At 36.3% G+C, this 21,870-nt stretch overlaps 1 protein-coding gene across 1 annotated transcript in view; it reads right to left on the bottom strand.

Annotated features, from left to right (window-relative positions):
* The window catches only part of CDH8 (cadherin 8), a gene marked incomplete at its 3' end in the record, with an annotated part of 135,745 nt that overhangs the window by 84,744 nt on the left and 29,131 nt on the right, over window positions 1-21,870 (bottom strand). The window contains exon 2 of the mRNA XM_082005744.1: window positions 9,384-9,678. Coding sequence (XP_081861870.1) covers window positions 9,384-9,678 — 295 coding nt within the window. The remainder of the gene's footprint in view (window positions 1-9,383; window positions 9,679-21,870) is intronic.

Raw genomic sequence — 21,870 nt, 5'->3', positions numbered from 1 at the left:
AGAATTGTCCTCTCATGGGATTCTTCTTTCTTGGTTTACCACAGAGTAATCAAAATTAAATTAGCCAGCTAATGTGAATGCCTAAATTTCAATCATACGACTGCTCTCTTATGTGTATGTACTCAAAATAGGCCATACCAGTCTAACACTAACCCTCCAGGAACTTCAAGCATGTAAGCTGGCATGCCAACATATAGGACAAGTACAATCTTGCAAGACTTCTGTTTTCATTTATATTATTTTCTTTATACACATATGTAATACCTATGCCCCCGTTATATACTCACATAGACCATTTCTGAAATAAACTGCAACTGATATATTTCATATTCAAAAAACTAATCTAAAAGATTAGATTAACAAAGCATTACCTGTTTGTTTTGCTAGTTTGTTTTATATTAAGTAATTGTATGTAACATCACTGAAATGCACACAAAAAGCGATTCGAGAACCCAGTACTCTACAGACCTCCAGGAAATGGCCTCAAAGTATTAATAGTCTAAACCAAAAGTTTTAACACCTGAAAGACCTGGATTAATAAGGGGATCTAAAAGAATCAAAGCAGCATCTTAGTCAACAGTAGAAAACGATCACTACAATAAATTATGAAGCACCACGCAGGAAAATCGAGGAAGCTGTTCCCTGTTTCCACCAGGAAAATAATCTTTTCATGTACCTCTGATACACTAAGTCAGGTTTAGCTCCATAAGCAGAAGAAGAATCAGAGTTGTTTCTTCCAAATGTTACGTATTTCTTAATGCAATTTTTAGAGTAGATAGTTTAGAAAGTTAATAAAATCTTTTAAAAACGTTCGTCTCATGCAGTATGTATACGAGTCAAAATCTCTGAACAACTGAATATCCTACCACATGTAACACAACAATGTTGTTAGATCGCTCATGTGTCATTTTAAAAACTTGTTATCATGCGAGGGAAATGGGAAAAATATATTGTATGCAAATGTGTAACTGCAGAAATATGAAAGGTGCTTGCTATGCATAGGAGAAAAATGCCTTCTGTACAGCCCACAGACAATGGAGCAAGCTGGCAGCCTTCAGCATCTTACAGCTGTATAATGAGGACTGTAGGAAGCATGGCTGTGAAATCTAATAAGCTGCATATTTTACAGTTTTTTTTGTGCAGAAACTAATTGTTTTAGAACTCTGATGCTGCCTTTTTAATATGATCTTTTGGAAACAAAAATGTTTTACATCAGAAATACACATTCAGATCTAGTGATATAGATAACACTGTGGCAATTATCCTTGCTGATGTTACCTACCACTTGGATTTAGCTTGTGTGAATCTAATAAGAAAGGACACTGCCTCTTCAGTTTTAAGGTTGGCAGTTCATTCTTGCTACAACTTATAAGATGATGCCATTAGAGAGCCTGGAGGCATTCCTTTATAAATTCCCCTGGGTGACTGTTTGTTAGGATTAGAATACAGTCTGTAACATCACAGGCAACAGTAGAAGGGTAAAACGTATTTTATGTTTGGCTTAAAGAACTGTGTTTTCTTTTCACGGTATTTTTTTATTCTCCCTTTAAATATCACCCTCACTATGGAATATTAATTGATATTTGTGAGAGATATGGGAAATAGCTATTCTTTTGCTCAGGACTGTTTGAAAGACTGCTTGTCTCTAAGCAATTGACTATTTCATCAGCATTCATTCTGCGAGGTCCCCAGGCAAAGACGGTAAAATTGGATGATCACTGTACACTATATTTCCAAGCAGGAAAAAAAGTACTGCAAGGCTTGTTGGTTTCGATGGAAGTTTCAGGTTATGCTCAGCTGTATTGTATAAAAATATAAACAAATAATAAAGTAGCCCTGGCTGTTTACTGCAGAAATTCTTTCATTTATAACTTGCTGCTGTGAAAACAGAAAACGGCTGGTATAATCTTGCTTGCTTTGTTTGGTAGAGTGAAGCCTATAATGCCAGCAACTGTAATCCAGGTTGCAAAAGCAGACTCTGAAATATTGTCCCCTCAGGGCACTGCGAAGCAAGCATATGGCAGCAGAGACCATTCGGGCCCCAGGGAAAGGGCACAGTTGAATCAGCTGCCCAGCAGTACTCTACCAGCTGATTCATGAGAAAGCCCTATCGACATCAGCTCCACAGGCGATTGTCTGTATTCATGAGGAAACATTAAGTGCTGCAGATTCAGCAACTAAACAAAGACAGAGGTACCAACTCGGGACAGGGTGGGGAACGATCAGTGCCAGGAAAAAAAAAAAAAAAAAAAGGATTCTGAATTGGATCTGAATCTCATTTTGCCAAATGTCGAGTGTGTCCATCAAAGAGACATCTAACACAGGTCATCTGAATTAACGGAGTTTGAGGACTATCGGTCCCCAGTGTTCTAAAGCTAAATGTTTTGCATTAGCAGAGTGATGCAAGTCATGCTACTGAAAGTTTCTGTGAAAAAAAAACCACCAAACTTTTATTTACCACATTGAAGTTAATTTTCTGACCTAGAACTTTCTACCTCCTGGCCTACATTTCCCACAATTCTAAAAATAGAGACTATGTTCCAGTCCAGTTCTGTGGCATTTCATAGAGGCTCAGTCCGGCAGAAATCCGTACTGGTCTACTTTCTCTCATCTGTCTGTTTTCCACTTAGGCATCATCCACTGGCCAGCAAATGGGCTCATGTCACAAGCACAGCCGTTTGGAAAAATGAAATGGCATGCTTTCAAAGCCAACAAAAGAAAACCCTGACACTGTTTTAAACAGTTTTTTTCTTTAAAATTTGAAATTTAGGAAGATAGTGAAAAATCCTTGCGAAGGGTATATTTAAACTTGTAAGCAAAAGAGAATGTATCAGAAACCTGAATTAAAGACTTATTTTCACAGAGTCACAGAACAGAAACACGACGATGTGTTTGATATGTACAAATGAAAGCAATCACAAAGAATTTCAGAAGCATAATATCTGCAACAAGAACAAGATGTTTGTAACTATGAGACAAGAATCGTCTGGGAAAATGACAGGAGGACAGATTCTTGTAGATTACACAGGACTAGAGAAGCACGCACAAGTGCCAAAATCTTCCTCTGCTCTGCCCTCGTATGATCAACATACAGCTATGTCTGTCTGTTTGTCCTCATCCTGTGAAACTGGAACACCAGAGGAAGATGTATTCCTCTATATGGAACTCCATAAGGAACTATGACTTCAATTCTGATCCAAACAGCTTTTTCCTGAGGAGTTTATCTTCACTATGTGTCATTCACACAACATTCCTCCGTGCAAAGCGAATATGTGCCCAAAAAAATGAAAGATTTGTGACAAATTACTGAAAGTTAATGGAGAGGAAAAAAGGCAGTTTTCATCTAAGAAACAACTGCACATTAAAACCTCCTTATTTGCACAGGTAATTTAGGGCTTATTTATAAGAACCAGACAGTGTCTTCAGAACCTGAACATTCAAGTACTTGCTTCCATTGGTATGAAGTATTTTGAGCAATCCCACTGATTTTAGAAACTTTGTAAAAAGTCAATGAACTAGTACACTCAGGACAATATAGATCAGTGCAACTAAAGGGTCAGATCATAAACCCCTAAAAAGCAATATCATAACTTCATCCATGGTTTTGGAGCTTATAATGGTCATTTAAGAACAATATAAAAAGGTAATAACATTTTCAATGAAACCTCATGAGAAATGGAAAGTATAAAAATAATAGAACATATTCAGAAATATGTTTTTTCAAGGCTCAATAACAAGTCAAAATAAGACGACTGTCGTGGTTTTGAATATATGCTAACCAATTACTTTAAGGTTACTTATGACTTTACTTTTGGAACCATGTCTCAGTCACGCAGAATGTACAGAAGATTTTAAACACATGCACACTCACTAAATAAATCTCATACATAAAATGCTCTTCAGTATCACAGCTAGTGAATTTGATTATGCACAAGATGAACAAGTAGAGGAAAAAGACAACATGAAGATACACGTTTTCTAACAGCTGTTAGATTGTTGCCATATTTTACAACATCTGCTGGTTTTTTCCTTAGCTTTTGCACTCCCTTTGCATTTACCCTTTGGGCTAATTTGTAGTTGACCCCAGTAATATAGTCCTTTTACTCTACAATTTTGTGACAAACTATCATTGATTTAACAGTCATGCTCAGTGCCTTAAAAAAATCAATGAATACATAGGAAAAAACCTACTAAGACAGTGTGGTTGATCTTGATAACATTTCAGGTCAGGTTTTCATCACAACTTGTTAACCTATCAAGTTATTTTATCATTATGCGTATCAGACATTGCCTGTTAATTTCTTATTCAGCAGATTTTGTCCTTTTGCAAACAATTTGTAACTGGAAGAGACCTAATATCTTTGGGACAACTGGAAAGAAAAGCTACACTGTGTACAGTGTGCTTTTCTACATATGGCTACACTAAATATGTTCTGCTTTTAGGAAGAAAAAAAAAAAAAAAGATTTCTTATTTACAGTGGTACAATCAAGGGCAAACCTTGATCCCAAGGAAAACACTGCTAAGTAGATATGCTTGTTCCAAAATTGGAAATTGAGGTTCTGACTCAACTGAAAGCCTAAACCCTTTCCAATAATGACCTTTTCCCCCCAGTAAGTAGTTTTCATGGAAGCATTTAAGGACAAAAATATTATTCTAAGCTTTTTCACATTGTTAGTATTTTCAAGTGTTAAAGGCAAAAGCATTTCTAGAGCAATGGCAGACTGAATTCCACTGTATGTATTTTATGATGGGTTTTTTTTATGACTGTCAGGGAAATTCTTAATATTTGGAGATTATGAAAGTTTGCCTGTTTACCTTAATTCAGGCAGACTATGAGAGAATTGTCTTCCCTTATGGCTTTTGTTCTTTTTCCATCTGTGTCTTTTTTATTTCACCAACATGTTTGTCACTCTCCTTCTGCCGTCTTCTGTCTTTCAACATGACACTAACTGTCTAAACACTTTTGGCTTCACTAAGAACAAAATCAAGAAATTTCACTCCTCATTCCTCTCCTGAAAAAAAGATCCTGAAACTATACTGTTGGGAGACAATATCCACTTTTGCTGCCATTATCACCTCTGCGGCATGCTTTCAGGGAATTCATAAGTCTGTGCGTAGCTGAGAAGGCAACACAGAAACAGAACATACTCGGGGGTGGGGTTTTTTTTTCCTTTTTTTCCCCCTTTTTTTTCTTCTTTTCTTTGAATAAGCTACAAGACCAGTTCCAATTACCCTTGTGGATCTTCTAACATTGCTCATTCATTTACATAATATGCTATCTTCATTGCAGGCGTATATACAGAGCTCATAGACAAATGAGAAGAAAAAACAAAAGTCATGGGGTTCTTCCTCACAGAAGCTTATAGCTGAATCTCTTTTTAGAATGTTTTAACTGGGTTTCATTCCCGGTGTGTCCCTTTACATCTAAAAGTGATTAAACAAGATTTACAGACAAATTAAATTATTTCCTATTTGTGAAATGCAATACTGTCACAATGAAGTGATCCCAGAAATTTCACTTTTTGATCTTTAATTCCTTAAGAAAATTAATATCAGAATTAAATGATTAAAGTGCTCAGTTTCAGAAAGAGCAAATTCTCCATATACACTATTGGCTTTCACAACCAAATCCATCATTTTGGAGTTGGGGAACAGGGCTTACTATGGTAGATTATATTGGAATTATGTAAAAAAAGAAAGGAACACTAGGATGAAATAAGGGAAAACTCAATTTAGTTCTCAAAACTCTTGCTGGAATGTGCTCCCCTCTTTCCTCAAAGAAAGAAATAAACTATATCAAAATAACTCTGAACACAGTGACGATACACACGGCTCAGTACATGTGTGGGTGTATGTTCTGTGAAGACGGCTGAAAAGTGAGCATCATTCCTACCGGAGATAACACAGTGTAATACTAACCGTCTTTGAACCAAGTAGTGGGAGGAAAGCCATGCAAATCCTTTTCTTTTGTTTCGGTAGGGAAGCAGGATTTTGCAGATATCACTCATCATTACATGAAAATCAAACCGTCTGGATTGTGGCCATATACGTGTGATAATCTCATATATTGGCATACACACACATTCATGCATATCACATACAGAAAGACTTCATGTACATTGTGGTTTTCACATCCCCATAGTATATCATTCATGTTCTAGATAGTCATGCAAAAATACCACTGACATTCATATAATGCACCTCTCCTAGCAAGGAACATAAGACCAGTATCTAATGTACTTATAATAAAACTGTGTTGTGTTAGAACCTCAACATTACATTACAGAATCATGAAAGGTTGATCTGTTCATCTGTATTTTCTGTATTGCTTTCCACAAAGGTCCAAAAATAAAATGCCTCGCACTGCATCCTCATTACATAAGTACTATATATATATAGCATATGAGTTCCTCTTCTGTTTCAGAGCAGTCAGAATTGGTATAAGCATTTTGAGGAAAGAAGAGGTTTAGTAGAACTTTGTTTTATCCTGAATGAGAACACTCCCTAGTAATGAGTCTGTTGTAGAAATGTCAAGGCTGAAATTAGCAGTGGGTGGAGATCTCTTTGAGGGGAATTAAATAAGTGGATAATGGTAGTAAAATACTTTTAGTATGGGGAAAAAAAAATTCCTTGAACTCTGAAAGGTGACGGAGTTTTTGTATAAACATTATTGAGGAATTAAAGTAATTTTAAGAGGACTAACAAAACTTGAAAGTTAAAATAATTTACGAAGCATCATTTAGTACAGCTCTTCATGTTGCTACCCGTGGGCAGAAGAAAATAGTAACAGCAACATTGGTGAAGGGGTAACATTCTCATCTTCAACTTTCCAACCTTGAAATTTGGTTCCATCAGAGATTAAGGTGTAGAATTGTCTGCATATGCTGCATAGATTTTACAGTCATTCATGACCCATGTAATGCAATGGCAAGCATACTCTGGGTTTTGAAGTGGCAGCTGAGAATTGGGTTTTGTTTTTCAAAAAAAAGAGGAGTGTATGTCTATGCTTCCTTAGAGAAATAGCTTGTAAACATGCACTCCTAGGAATGTCATGTAAAAGACATGCAAGTATCAGGGATCACGAGGAATAAGTGTGCAAAACCTGCATAGTTTCAGTAATAAAGGTAATAAATGGTAGACCTCTGAGATAATCTGTAACAAATTTCTACCTCTATTTATGTTGTTAGCATAAACTTGTTTTGGACCAAACTCTTCCATGGAGCCTAATACATACAAATGTGGAACTACATGATTTCAGAGGCAGTTCAGTGAAGAACTGTTTCGCTTTCCCCCACCGTGCTCGGGAAACAGGCAAAATAATATCCTCCAAACGCCAGTCCTTGTCACTATTCCCTAAACTGGCATCTATGTCCAAGCATTGGTCATTTCTTCTACGATGTTTTACTATAAAGTTTTCCCAGATAAAGTTTTTATCTTTTAGTTCATCTCTCATGACCTTCCTTTACATTTTTCCCCTCCTTTTTCACCATAACACTTTTCTCAATTGTCTCACTTTCCTTCACTTTCATTAATGTTTTACCTTTTATTCTCTTGCTCTCATTGCACTTTTACCATCTTTCAAACCTCATGTTAACCAATTCACTAGTTTTTTATTGATATAAACTTCTGACTAGTTTCCTGTCAAAGTTTTTGATTTTTTTTTTCCTTGTCTTCCTTACAGTGAATACTCCTTGGATAGGGACCATATCTTTACCAGGGATTATAAATATTGCTCATATGCACAGATATAAATTATTTCTATAGTAGCCTTTGTGATCGGAAACCATCTTTTCTTGTCTGCATATATCTTTATTTTTTCCTAGAAAATCAAACAAGCCCCATTCGCATAAGGATTAACTGCCTTCAATTTCCCTTCCACCTTCTCCTACTCCCTCCTTTTATTTATTTATTTTATTTAATTAAGTCATTTACTTGCCTAGAGCTTTGCAAAAGTATCTCTGAAAGCAGGTCCATATTAGGTTTGTGCTGCTGTATAATTAAAATAACTTCACAAATTAAACCTATGTTTTGGTAAAAGAACCGACATGCAGGCTTGAAAATTCACATCAGCTTTGGCACAAGCAATTCAATGCAACCCAGATACGAAAATGTGTTGGAGAAGTGTTTATAAAAAAATCAAGCCTTAGGTATCACCATCTAGTCAGCACACCATGCTTACAGCTGAAAATGACCTGGTACAACTCGTCGTGCTGAATGTGAGCGAGAGGATGGTTCTGGCTCTTCACATTCCACCTCGTTTTAACTAAATAAGGCAGAATGGTCTTTTTGAAACTTTTTGCTAGGATGCTGCTTTACTTTACAAAGTGCCTTGGCACTCCTTTAATTATCTTGCTTTGACAGATGTAGGCAAATTGCCGAAGAGCACATTGTTCTCAACCTAATACTAGAAAACATTAGAATTTACACTGCATTTCATGGCCAGATTTTGATGTCTTTGCTTATACTGAATTCTTATATTACCCTGAAATTGACTCTTTTGGTTTGATGGGTTTACTCCCCTTTTCCTTTAGTGACAGCTAAAGATCACCTGCACTGGATACATATGGAGCAGTAGGGACTGAGGATCTGAGTATGTAAATATGTACCACTGTAAGTACATAATTATACATTTGCCAACACAGAACAAGGGAGAAAATATGCAAAAAAATAATCTAATATATTAATCCCTGAGGAAAGAGATTCACACTAATCTGACAAAATGAATAAATATAAGTAAAACGTATTAAGAAGATTATTTCCTACTCCTTTCTTTTCTGCTTTCACACAGTTAATTTCCCTTTCACCATCTTTTTCCACAGCTTTCTCTGTCTTCCCCTTCCATCTTCCGCATAAAACCTATGGCTAATTGATTAAGTCCACTCTAGAGTCTAACCATCAATTCCCAGACAGAGTATCTTTCATTTCAATGTTTTTGGCTGATTACAGTTGTGCTTAGAGGAAAACAAATAAGTATGTATCAACATACTGCAAGTACTACATCTGTGTATGAAAATACACAAACTGATAATTAAACATCAACAAAATATCAATAGGATTAGAGTGTCATGTTGGAACAAATCTTGAGAAATCTTTCTCAATAACAATACTGTACAGCGTCGTAAGGGGAATATAAATTTAGCCCATTAAAGTGTTTTTGGACAAAGAAAAACACATTAATACATCTGTTAGTCATTTTCTTACTACTAAGGGACTCTGCTATTGTGCTGCAGATGAAAGCTTTGGCCAAGAAGAGATTTGAAAACATGCAAATTAATGCTAACAACATAATAAATATCTTATTATTCATCAACAACTCAATGGCATGCTGGCATAGTTTAAACTGTGAGTAATCAAAAGTTCATCGATGTTTAGACATACATACCTACAACAGACATTTCTGGAACCGTGGCGTGATATGGACCATCGACAAACTCTGGGGCATTGTCATTGATGTCTTGAACCTTAATAATGAATTCTGAAGGAGGCTCCAGAGGTTTGTTTGTGTCCCTGTCAACTGCTTGAGCTGTTAGAGTGTATTCAGCTTTTTCCTCACGGTCAAGCCTTTTCATTGCATGAATGTCTCCAGTCTTGTCATTGATCACAAAGATTGTTCCAGCTCCATCTCCTGACAGAATATACTTGATTTTGCTGCTGCCTGGATCCAGGTCAGTGTGTAACTAAAAGGGAAAAAAAAAAAAAAGAAAGCATTTTAGAGACAAAAATTACACCCAAAATTTTTTTTGCATTGGTCTAACCATACAATTTGTCAAGCTATTCTTTTGTACTTTAATCTTAGCACTAGTGATCCATATCTCAGCTTGAATACACAAGGAGAGTACAGATTTGTATGCATACTAATCAAAAGCAAATGTAATCATAGGCATAATTAGACTTTCTATTTAAAAAACAGCTGTTATATATATTTTAGATCCCTGTTCTAAAATGTAAATGTCTTCAGAACTATTATCAGCCAAAATGAACAAGCACAAAATGTCCTTAACCTATTAGATCTAAGGGCAAATGAAGGCTTAACAATAATACATATTTTAATCTAGTTTCTTATTTTTAGTTATTACTTTCAGCTTCTTTTCAGGTGACTGAAAATGGCTGAACACTGGTATCTATGTAAATATTGTAATGGACAGCATTCACAGAAATTTAGAACCTTATAACTCAGCTGTTAGTAGAACTTAAAAGGTTGCAAGATCTTTATTCTAAAAGTATTTCCCTTGAAAAACAGCTTCATTAAAGCAAGCTTCCAGAAATACAAGAACAACCCTTACACACATCTTGCCATTCTCCTCAGTGCCCCATTAGAAAAAATAATACTTATATCGTGGTTAGCTTTTCAAAAAACAAGATAGGGTTATAATAAGCTGAAACAGCATGGGGAAAATAGATTTTCTTCTTCACTTTGAATTTTTTTTTGTTAATTAAAAGCCTGAACCAAAGAACACTGGAGACAAACAAAGGACTTCCATTGATTTTTTTGGTAGGCTCCGTGCCAAGTACTAAATATCAGATTATCTCTAATAATTTTTAATTTGCGAGGGCGAGCGCACCAATTGGTGGACCATATGTATTAGTGTCAACACATTCAAAAATACAGGGTAATAACTTAAATATACAGTAATAGTGCTTTAAATTCTATTTACTATTAAAACTAACACACAATATAAACAACAATAAGAAGTGAATAACACATCATTAAAAACGTAACTTGTATTTATTATTATTTATCTCTGCCTCACAAAAGATAGTCTGAAGGAAATACGTACAACCTGTTTAGGATAGGTGCAACACGACTTACAAGGACTACTACTAGACTTGTTTCTGTTTGCTCATTTTTGTGCAGACAGCTCAGCAGAAATTGTTGCTGGTTATGCATTTACTCTTCAAGTTATAGCAGTGGTTGCTAGGGCCAGGCAGCATCATCATTTGATATAAGAACCTGTATTATGATATTAAAATAGGTGTGGGAAAAAAACCTTGTAACACCAGCTACAGCCAAGCCACAAGTAGATTTTTATGTCATGCCACAAGTAGGCTCTACAGGTTCTTCAACAGATAATTGGTCACATACAGTTATATCTGCAAATTAGCCGTTCAGAAGTAAAAGCTTAGAAAACTTGTTAACAGCACCTAACAAAAAGGAATCTCAAATTGTTGCAATGAGCACAGTAGTCAACTGCAGTCAGGTCTGATTTTCCAGTTGATCTGGTTTATTATATATACAAAATCCTAGGCCACCAGTGTATTCTCTGCTCTGCAATAATAGCAGAGCTCGCACTGACTACGAGAGGTGTTACTTCATTCTCCGTGTTTTGCTGGACAACATGTTATTACCACACTAGCTATTACCAGACCACTGTTTTAACAACTTTTTAAAAGCACTTTAACTGTCTGTGAATATGAACGACTCAATCCAGTTCACTCTTCCTACCCAACGCAAATGAAATACACATAGACATCAAGTGACAGCTGAGTCCTTTTTCCAAAAACTCAATCTGTTTCTCTTTTTGTAGTTGCCATCAGCTTTTACTTGAGAACAACCAGCATAATTTACATTATCTTAATTTCAGTGAACAGCAGTCTCCTGATGGTTGGTACTACAGTTTTGTCTGCTCAGTAAAACATGTTAATACAACTTTTTTTTGTCTTAAAGATTATCGCCCTTATGAGAAGAATTATACTCAATCTAGGTGTCAGTAACATAAAAAATTATTTTCACGGTCCCAGAACCTGTCAAGATCAATCCAGAATCTGTTTGTGTTTTAAACAGATTGTTTACACTTTTAGCATCTGTTTGATCCCTGAATAAAATCTATACGTTATTAACATTGCATATGAAGGTTTTGGCAGAATATTCATAGCTGAGTTACAGTGATATATCAAAACATTGTCTGGACACACACAACTCAGTAAAGCAACTGGGAACCTCTCAGTTTACCCAACTCCATAGAGCCTTACACTGAAAAACTATAATCTGTTTTTCTAAAAAGGCCCTGGCTGGATAGACTAGGTATCCCCCACAGATACTTGAGAATGCTCAGAGGCTCTCCAATTTGTTAACAAGTAGGAGAGGATGTTATTATAATCTCCAGTTTAACTTTTACCCATATTATCCAACAGAAGTTATAGTTCATAAATCAGTTTCGGTATAAATTAATGCAGAGCTATAAAACCTTTGCAGTGCTAGTAAGATACCAACAGTTAAAATGAAAAGAGTCTATGATTACTATTAGTTGTTTCTACTAATAAGTTGAAGTCCTTTGTATCAAAAGAAAGAAATAGATATCACGATTTGAAACACCATAAAATGAAGGGCTAAACATTAAACAAAAAGTAGAAGAGCTAGAAACATTCTAAAACCTTAAAGCTGAAATTGAGTCCGATTAGTGGAAGATCACTTTTTTACCTAAAGATTAATAGTGGCAAAAATGATAGTAAATTTCTTTTAGTTCTTAATAAAAAACAACTCATAAATATGGTACTTACTGAAATCATATATATTTTTTTTATGGTGAGCATCCAGGCTGACAGATTAAGATATCTTTTCTAGGTTTTAAAGTTCTTGCACTCTAATATCAAAATATTATAATAAATGACCTATGGAAGAGCCATTTTGCCAAAACCATTTCATCGTTTGGATTTAGGATTAACACATCATCATCTACTTACAATGTTAAATCACAGAACTGAAGTGAAATTCTAAGCCAGAAAGCATAGTGTTTTTTTTCCAAGTAGTATTTCCTCTCTTCTACCAGATGCGAACGATAATTTACAGCAATCGTCAAGCTTCAGCAAGCTGTGTTCATGTGAAGGTTAAAGATCATTAAACACATAATTATATAGGGTCTAGGTGAATGATAGAGAGGCATAATGAATATAAGTGAATATTGGTTTCTGTTGAAAAAAAACTTACAAGTGTTGTAAATGTGAAACTGCTTTCCACACCTGTGGCTTTATTTGTCATGCCTGTGTTTGAAAGCTGACCTCTTAGCAGTATCAAGAGATGTAACAAGAACTTCTGTTTTAAAAAGGAGACATCTATAGCTAGCCCCTATGTCCCACTACTAGATAACATCCCAAAACAAACCGAAAAGCACGTTCACTGGAAGACTTTAATCATGTTCAGAGTGAGTCAAACTCACTTCCTTTACGGGCGATTCAATTAATTAGACTTCAGGTGAAATGAAATCTTCTTCCTCCATCACTGCCCTGCCTGTGGGACTATAAATTCAAACATATCTCTCCCTTAAAAGTAGCAGATGCAACTTCATCACCCATTTCATGCCTGGATTCGTAGTGAATGCAGATGCCCTTGTATTAATACCCTGCTAATTGCTCCCATGTAACCTCAGCACAGCTCTGATCCTAAAAGATGAACTTCATTCAAAATGAACCCTCTGAACACCGCAGTTTCTAATAATTATTAATTCCTTTGCTATTCTATGTTATAATACAGATGATAATCGGTGAAGCCAGTATTAATGGTAACAGCACACACAGCGTACATCCACAAAACTAACAATTTCACTAATAATGAATGCATATCTAAAAGTATTGCCAACATGCTATCCAAATATATTAACATATTTACAGTATCCCATGTACATACATTACAAACATGCATAATTACAATCAGGGCAAGGGAAATTGTGAGATTAAACTTATTCAAAAAGCCTCTATGTTCCGTAGAAGTAAAAGTACTACTCTGCAGTAAAAGAAAAAACAAACCCATGAGCATGTTACTGATATTAAGTTCTCCTATTCCATAGATATGTTTTCATCGTATTTTAACCATGTTCTTAACAGATACTTGGTTCAAAACTATGTATGCAGCCAAGGACATAATGCACGGGCGAAGGCTGCAGAAGCTCCAAGCTAGGTTTGTGAAGTTCTTTTGCAATTCTGAGTATGCAGAGAGATTTATGAGTCTCTCCTGCAGGTGGAAACTGTCTCACCTGCTCTCAGGCAGCTACCTGGCAAATCAACGGTAGTCAAAACAACAGCTTGCTCAGCACAATGAATTTCATGTTCAAGCCACGTGTTCACCACCAGGAAAGCACATAATGTACTTGGGTCTGGTCCATACCCACAATTAGAAAAAAGCTGTTGACTGGTCTTCGTAGTCAGATTGGGCACTCAAGTCCTCCCTAAGTGTGTTGTTGATGCACAACTTGATACGGACTAGCTTGTAATGAGCTGCATCATCAAAGTGAGCGTTTGTAACCCAATTTCCTCATATTAGTAAAAAAGCATAAATATATCAATAATTCAAAAAAGGGGAGGAATCTACATATTATGAATATGCTCCTGGACATTTCTAATTAAGAAAAGAAAAGAAGGCATCATGTAGTCAAGTTTTTATTTGAGTTTGTTAGAAAGTAATTAATTCATCCTTGTATAATTACAAGGGAATTACCCCTTACTTGTTTCAAGGGAAAAGGCATAGTTAGTCCTTAAAACTTCACTTTAAAATTTGCATCATTCTTCTTCTTCCTAACTCTGGAATCTTTTTTTAAGAGATTAACTAGTGCATCACTGATTTTTCACCTGATGTTACACAGATACACACACAAAACACACCAGCACTATCCTAATGCTTCAGATTCTTCTACTTTTTACCTATGCCTTGCTATAAAAGTCCTCATTTATGAGGCAGACCTCATTTAATAAACTTAAAGACAGAATTCTCTGCTTTTGTGACTCTCTTCCCAAAACTGCTGGGTTCTAAGAAGCTCTAGCTCACTCTGTGAAAGTATGGAAGGATTTTAGTGACTTTTACAATCGTTTATGTATCAATGCTTTCAAAACCTTTAACACACCTTCCTCATCATGTGTTTTCTTTCTGCATGTGACTTTGCAGGTGGGTTTTTTTTTTCCTAAAAATATGAACATCATTAGGTGTTACAGAAGGTTTTTGTGTATACTGTTGACGTGCTCTGACACATAATGGACAATGAGCATGTTTATTGATGACCCACAGTTTAAAACAATCACGCATAATTAAACTATTACAAATAGATTCAATTCATTTGCACACAACGCAGAATTAATAAAGTGAATGTAATTTCAATTTAATAGAATCTTTCATTTTCTCCATGGATAGGCTGACCTCATCTTTAGTAATGGGAATTATAGCTGCACAATGGGGAATCAAATATCCTGCGTTATTATTCAGGCTAATGACAAATTGGGGCACAGACTTGATATACCTGACATAATATCAGTACGTGGAACACTTTCAGAAAGGAAACAGGCATGTCCATGGGATGACAAAGGTTTCATTTAAGATATGAGAATCATGTAACTTGAAGCCTTTGGAGTAACTGTCAAAAGACACTACTGCTCACACTTCTCAGCTGCAGTTGCATAACCATATTCAAAGAAAATTAAGGCAATAATATCCCTAACACTTTAAGTGTGTAGTCTCTGCTTTTGTCTGCCTCAGTTTCCTACCATGTCATTTGAGTATCTTTGATTCCAGATGGCTTCTTTTATGTTTCTGTTTATTCTTTGCTACTTCTTTTTTATTCTATTTGATTTGCTAATTTTGTCTCTGTTTATATTCATACTGCACAAAACTGCTTTTCATTGCTTACCTTTTGGTATCATCTTATAATACACTAGTGAACTGTTGTTTAAAAACTGGAGACAGGACTGGGATTTAACAATCTGTTCTAATTCACTGATTATGACCAACTGATGCAAGAAAAGAGCTCAGGAATGTGACTGAGTCTTGATCTAAGTCCTTACTGGTTAGGGCACTATTGGTCTTTTCTGTACATGTCATGTATCGCCTTCCTCACCAGTCTGAATTCATAATTATTTAATATCTGTTAATATATAATAATAATATTTAATACTAATTAATAATTAACAAATCATTATTAATAAAAAGTTAATAGCTAGTTTTTTACTCAATGTCTTGGGAGAAAAAAAGATCGTGTTTTCGTTTGGTGTTTTGGGGGATTTTTTTTTTTTTTTTTTTTTTTTTTTTACAGATGAGAGGAACAGAGTAAGAGATAAACCCATGTTCAGTCTCACAAAAATCCATATTAGGAAAAAAACATCCAGATAGTAGGACTACCCAAGCCATTCCTAAACCACTCTACCCATTTATCTCCAGTTAATCACAGTATTAATTTTTAATTAGAATTGTTATGTATTTGCCAGGATTGTTTCACAGAAGTCGTTCCCTCTACCAGGGGAACTCCGCGAGAGGGAGGAAACCACACATCGAGGTGCAGAGTCTTCCCCAAATCCACAATCACTTGTTCATCTTCGGTGGTTGTGATGGCAACAAAGTAATTTGTTTCTACTCTTCGCTATCTTCATTCCAAAGCATGGTCTCAGGTTGATTTTTCTCTATGTATTTCTTTTATACCTTGCTTCTTCCGAATCCTTATGTTAAGCCAGATGATAGCTAAAGCTTTCTGTCTACCTAGTTCTGGCCTTGGCCCTTTCCGTTTGGGAATACCATCTGTCTTCCCTTCTGTCCTGAGAACACCGCCACCACGTATGACCTGTGTCCCACCACAGCTTGGACTGCCGCCTTTAGTCACTGCTTTCTGCAGCTATTTAACGCCCAAGTGTCCTGTGTCAAGTGGCCTCAGATGGCTGGCACCTTTTTGTAGTTGGCTTTCTGCCTAGCTTGGAGTTCACGTAACTATTTCTGAACCCAGACTGCTGTTCCTTTCTCGTGTTCCAACAGACACTGCTCCTGTAAAAAGGTCTTGATTTTTTAAACCCGACTGTTTCTGATACTTGGAAACATGCAATGAAATCGTGTCATACTGCCGAAGAGGAATCCTTTCCCATCTCATTTAATTCTCTATTATTTCATCTATAGCATACTGTGGTGCACCACAGGAGATCTGAAAGCTGAGTATAGAGAGCCTCAGAAATCGCGTGCAGTTTTATTCTTGTAAAACATATTCCCTCTTCTGTGTCTTTATGGGGAAAAAAAAGTATCTGTCTGTCATCTCCTACTGTTTGGGGTCAAACACTTACATTAACAATTCCAGTGCTTCAGGCATTATAATTAATGGTGCCTCCTGCACTTGTCACTCTTTTCCCAAATCACTGACATAGCAGTAAAGCCATTTACTCCGTCCTCCATCATGTCAGTCTTGGACGCAAACTATGCTGTAGTTTCTACCACCTGTAAGATTGTGCGAAGTCTCCATATGTGACTTCAGAAGACTGTTCCCGTTGGGCTGTGAATTTCTACTGCCAGCAGAGTCCGTCTTGCTGCTCCTTCCTCAACACAGACAAGATTGGGAAGGCTATAAAAAACCATAAGCCATGGGAATTTCTGATTCAGCGTGTTAGCCAGAAGTTTGGCAGTTCCTGTATACCAAATCCTTCTCTTTTGTTCCTTTAATCACCATCATCTTATTCACACTGTTCTGAGCTTTTCTTCCATGTTGTTTGAGCTGTATTTTTTCCTTCCTCTCTAAAAGCTTATTATAACTTGCTAGGCTTCATTCTCAGGCACAGAGTACATTACACTTAAGCGTTGAGACCTCTTTGTGTTTTTCAAATGATTTTCACAAGTGAATGTCAGAGCAATATCTTATAATACATACTCTTAGGATTGCAGAAGAGGAATAAAAAAAGTTGATCACTACATACCCACAGCAGTAATTTGAAAGCTGCTTACAAAATCTGCCAAAATAGACAAGCTGTAGCCTAGATCAGCTAAGGCAGAAAAAAGTACAATAGGCCAGTGTGGTCAAAGGTGACAGGATATTTCCATTTATTTAAGCATATTTAAGTTGTCATGATTTTACAGTCCTTCAAGGCTCTGCTTTCACCACCCTGGCTTGTGATCATGCTTTGCTCACAGTGATTAGGAGAATCCCAATGATAATATATTTAATCTGTCTTCCTTCTTCACAAAGGAATTCCAAATCCATACAGAATGCATTCTGTTAATTAATGCATTCTGTTATTTAATAAGACAAACATGAAAGCATTAAAATACCTTGTTTTGAAGGTAATTTTTCAAACTTAAGATAACTGCTTAGCATACTTCAGTGTCGGAACATGAGTACTGCCTAAAACCACATAAAGCTGGCAGTGCAAATACAAAGCTCTTTTCTAGCAATTGGCTGTCAAACATATCTACAGTGCAGAAATATAAACATCAGCTATGCAGCCAGCTTTGAGCTAAAATTGAAAACTGCTGAGAAGGTAACTGAGTGAGAGAAAAAGAGAGAACGGAAAAAATTAAATTGTGAGTACTTAGATATTGATTATCCTATAAACTATCTGCTTACATTCGATAATATAACTTACTTTTGGTGTATTTACACTAATCTGTAAACTGCGCACATGGGCTCAGTATATATTTTTTCTTACTAGAATTATTTTTCAAGTTACTGAGAATGTGAAAATAAACACAGCTAGGAAATGCTACAAAAAAAATTCCTTATGAGGCGTAACACAAGGGTTCTTCAGAGTTACTGTGTACTCTTCAGAGTTACTACGACATTATTATCAGAATGTCATACATCAAAATAAACAGATATAATGTGAGGATAATTTTATTATTTTCCCTATTTTCATGCACTTAGGTATTTATTAGGGATAACTCATGCAGAATTGTAAGTTATTCAGAAGAACCTGGTTGAAATTAGTTATTATGATTTCATGCAGTTTCACAAGAAATTATTTGCCCCATCACTTGTGTGGTTTTCAAAGCTTTCTAATATAATTTCCCATGCTTTTCCACTAAGTCATGTGTTCCTGTGAATTTCTTACAAACTGACTTGCAAAGGTTACGTGTCTCATAATGCAATCAATTTGCAATACCATTAAATTTGAAATATTTTTAAGCCAATAAAGATCGATCATAGCTTCTGCCTTTGTTAATGCTTTTCTGGAAGAACTGACAGAGGAAAGGAGAACACAAACCATTACACATAGAAAATATTAAATGTGCAGAAATAAACAACTGCACCCACTCCAGCAGTGTTTGATATTTAGTAATGTATTATATTGAGTAATGTATTACCTCTGATTCTCTAGCAACTTGAGTCCTGCAGTCCCCTTCTCAGTACATATGGAGACTGAAGACTCAGTGACAATTACCACTTTTTTTGGCACATCAGATAACCTGACCTGTTTCCAAGGAGGAAAAAAATAGCAGTGCTATGATTATAAGCGTGGGCACTGTTTGGAGTATTTATGTCATTTGCTGTAAACACCTAACCTACCTGTGATTCAAAACATCCAAAATTTAGGGTCAATGTCCCAGCAAAAAAAAAAAAACTCTGGCTCAGCACGAACACAGAAAAATTGTATACAAACCAGTATCACAAAAGCTGTAAGTGTGTAACATATGTCAATCTCAAACAGCCAGAATCCACACAGACTTCGCAACTATTTAGTCTAGACCTTTATCCAAATCATCTGAGCTCATGGTGAAGACTACTGTGGGACGCTGCGGGAGACATCTGTACTAATTCAATAATGGCTGAATCACTGTCGGTTTTCTCTACCCACACAAGCTTGGTAGTGCTCATATCACTCTGTGAGCACAGAACAGCCAAAACCCCATATGGTCCTCTCCTCATTCAGCTGTTCTTTGCACTTCTCTACAGGACATTCTTCTTAGATGACCAGCTATCCTGCACTAATATCTTTTGGGGTTGTGAGTAGCAGAGAAGATGCACAATACACAGTAGACTGAAGTTAAGGGGCAAGAAAACATAATATGATTTCTCAGGACCTCTTTTCAAATTATACATGTGTTCCCTCTCCTTCAAAGGACTGATCATTAGGTTGCCCACTAGAGAACGTAATGGCCATAAAAGGAACAGCAAAGGAGGGAAACAGCTGCATAAGGGCGATTCTTGAAGATCTCGAAGGACTCTGCTAAGGTTTCTCTAATAAAAGGAGTTCAGGTACCTATTGGAAGGGCTCAGAAAAAAAAAAAAAGATAAGAAAAACCCCACAACTTTAAAAAGGTGAGAAAGAAAAGCTCTTTGTTCTTTTTTTGAGAACTGAAGTTTTTAAATGATCGAAACGATACCCTAGATACACAAATGACACAAAAGCCAAATATCTCGTGTACATTCCTTCTACTTATATGAACAAAGTCTACTGAGAGAACCAAATGACAGCTGGTTAGCTGGGCAGCTGACAACTGTAGAGTCGGTACTCATCTATAAATAATGATTATTAATTACTTGTATTATAACACCTAGAGGTCCTTGTTGACACAAGGGCTCTGTTCTACTGTGTGCTGCAACCTTCATTGAGTTTATTTCACTGTCCTCTGCTTATGGTGGAATATCAAACGTCTTTTTTACCCCTTCCCCTTTTCTGAAAAAGAATCAAGAAAGAATGAGCCCTGAATACATCATTTTAGGAATTAGTTTCTAAGACATTGCCTAATTTCTACAATTACCACCTACGGATTCAGTATGGCTCGAACTCATGGAAAAAAAATGGGGCTGAATTACTGCATATATTCCTAGTCCTAAATTGTTTTTTTTTTTAATGTGAATTGTTTTAGGATCTGATATAAGACTCAGGAACTCAGTAGGAGTCTGTCTCAAATTTCAAGGGACACAAGGCAAAACTCTTTATTTGAAGCACATATAGATTTATAAAAGAAAGATACAGAACCAAAGACATCCCCTCAAAAAGAAAAAAATCATAACTGACATGTAGTTATTAGTTCGTAATATGACCCCATAATTTATAGTCCAGTTAAATACAGAATTTACCACTAGCCTACAAGCTTATTTTTTATACCTTTCTGACAACTAATAAATAAGTTATAACTGACTTTCATACAAACCAGATAAATAATAAGATTAACAGTTATCTGCCTGTGAGATAATGAAGTGAAAATAGCAAGACCCTGAAGTAAAGCAAAATATTTGAGATTATTTATCAAGTCAGTAAAGCTGCCTTTTCACATTTACTCAGGATATAGGAGATGGAATATTTTGTTTGCCTATGGAGGTGGGATCATTTGGTATGTAAATGGACATCGATGGCAAATTTAGCTGAAAAGACAATCTGCTGTATGATGTTCTTCAATGAAATATTAGCAGTATAAATGCACTGTCGCTTAGTTCTCTTACGGATCTTCTGATACAAAGACTGATACAGTTAACAAACATATCTTGGCTTATCAAATGTTAACTCTTTCTTGACACAAATTGGGATCATGGCCAGTCAAAAAAAAAAAATCACAGTCACAGCATGATTAAACCAAACTTTTTTTCCACCCTGTCCTGGTTTCAGCTGAGAGAGTTCATTTTCTTCCTAATAGCTGATCTAGTGCTGTGTTTTGGATTTTGGATTAAAATAATGTTGGTAACACGCTGATGCTTTCAGTTGTTGCTAAGCGAGGACTGTTCAGCTTCTCACACCACCCCACCAGCGAGGAGCTGAGGGTGCGTGGGCAGCTGGGAGGGGGCACGGCCGGGACAGCTGACCCCAGCTGACCAAAGAGATGTTCCATACCATACGTCATTCCCAGTATATAAGCTGGGGGAGTTGGCTGGGGAGGGCTGCTGCTTAGGAACTGGCTGGGCATCGGTTGCTGGGTGGTGAGCAACTGCATTGTTGCAACACTTATTTTGTACATCCTTTTATCATTATTGTTGTTGTTGTTATTTTTCCCTTCCTTTTCTGTCCTGTTAAACTGTCTTTACCTCAACCCACAAATTTTACTTTCCCCCCCTGCCGATTCTCTCCCCAACCCACTGGGGCTGGGGGGCAGTGAACGAACAGCTGTGTGGCATTTAGCTGCCTGCCAGGTTAAACCACAACACTCCCATGCTGAAAATTCAAAGCCATATTAAATATCTCACTACCAACCACAACTGGTTTCTGAG

This window comes from Phaethon aethereus (assembly GCF_964289735.1).
Source record: "Phaethon aethereus genome assembly, chromosome: 13".
Taxonomy (NCBI): domain Eukaryota; kingdom Metazoa; phylum Chordata; class Aves; order Phaethontiformes; family Phaethontidae; genus Phaethon; species Phaethon aethereus.
This window is presented reverse-complemented; position numbering and strand designations above follow the sequence as displayed.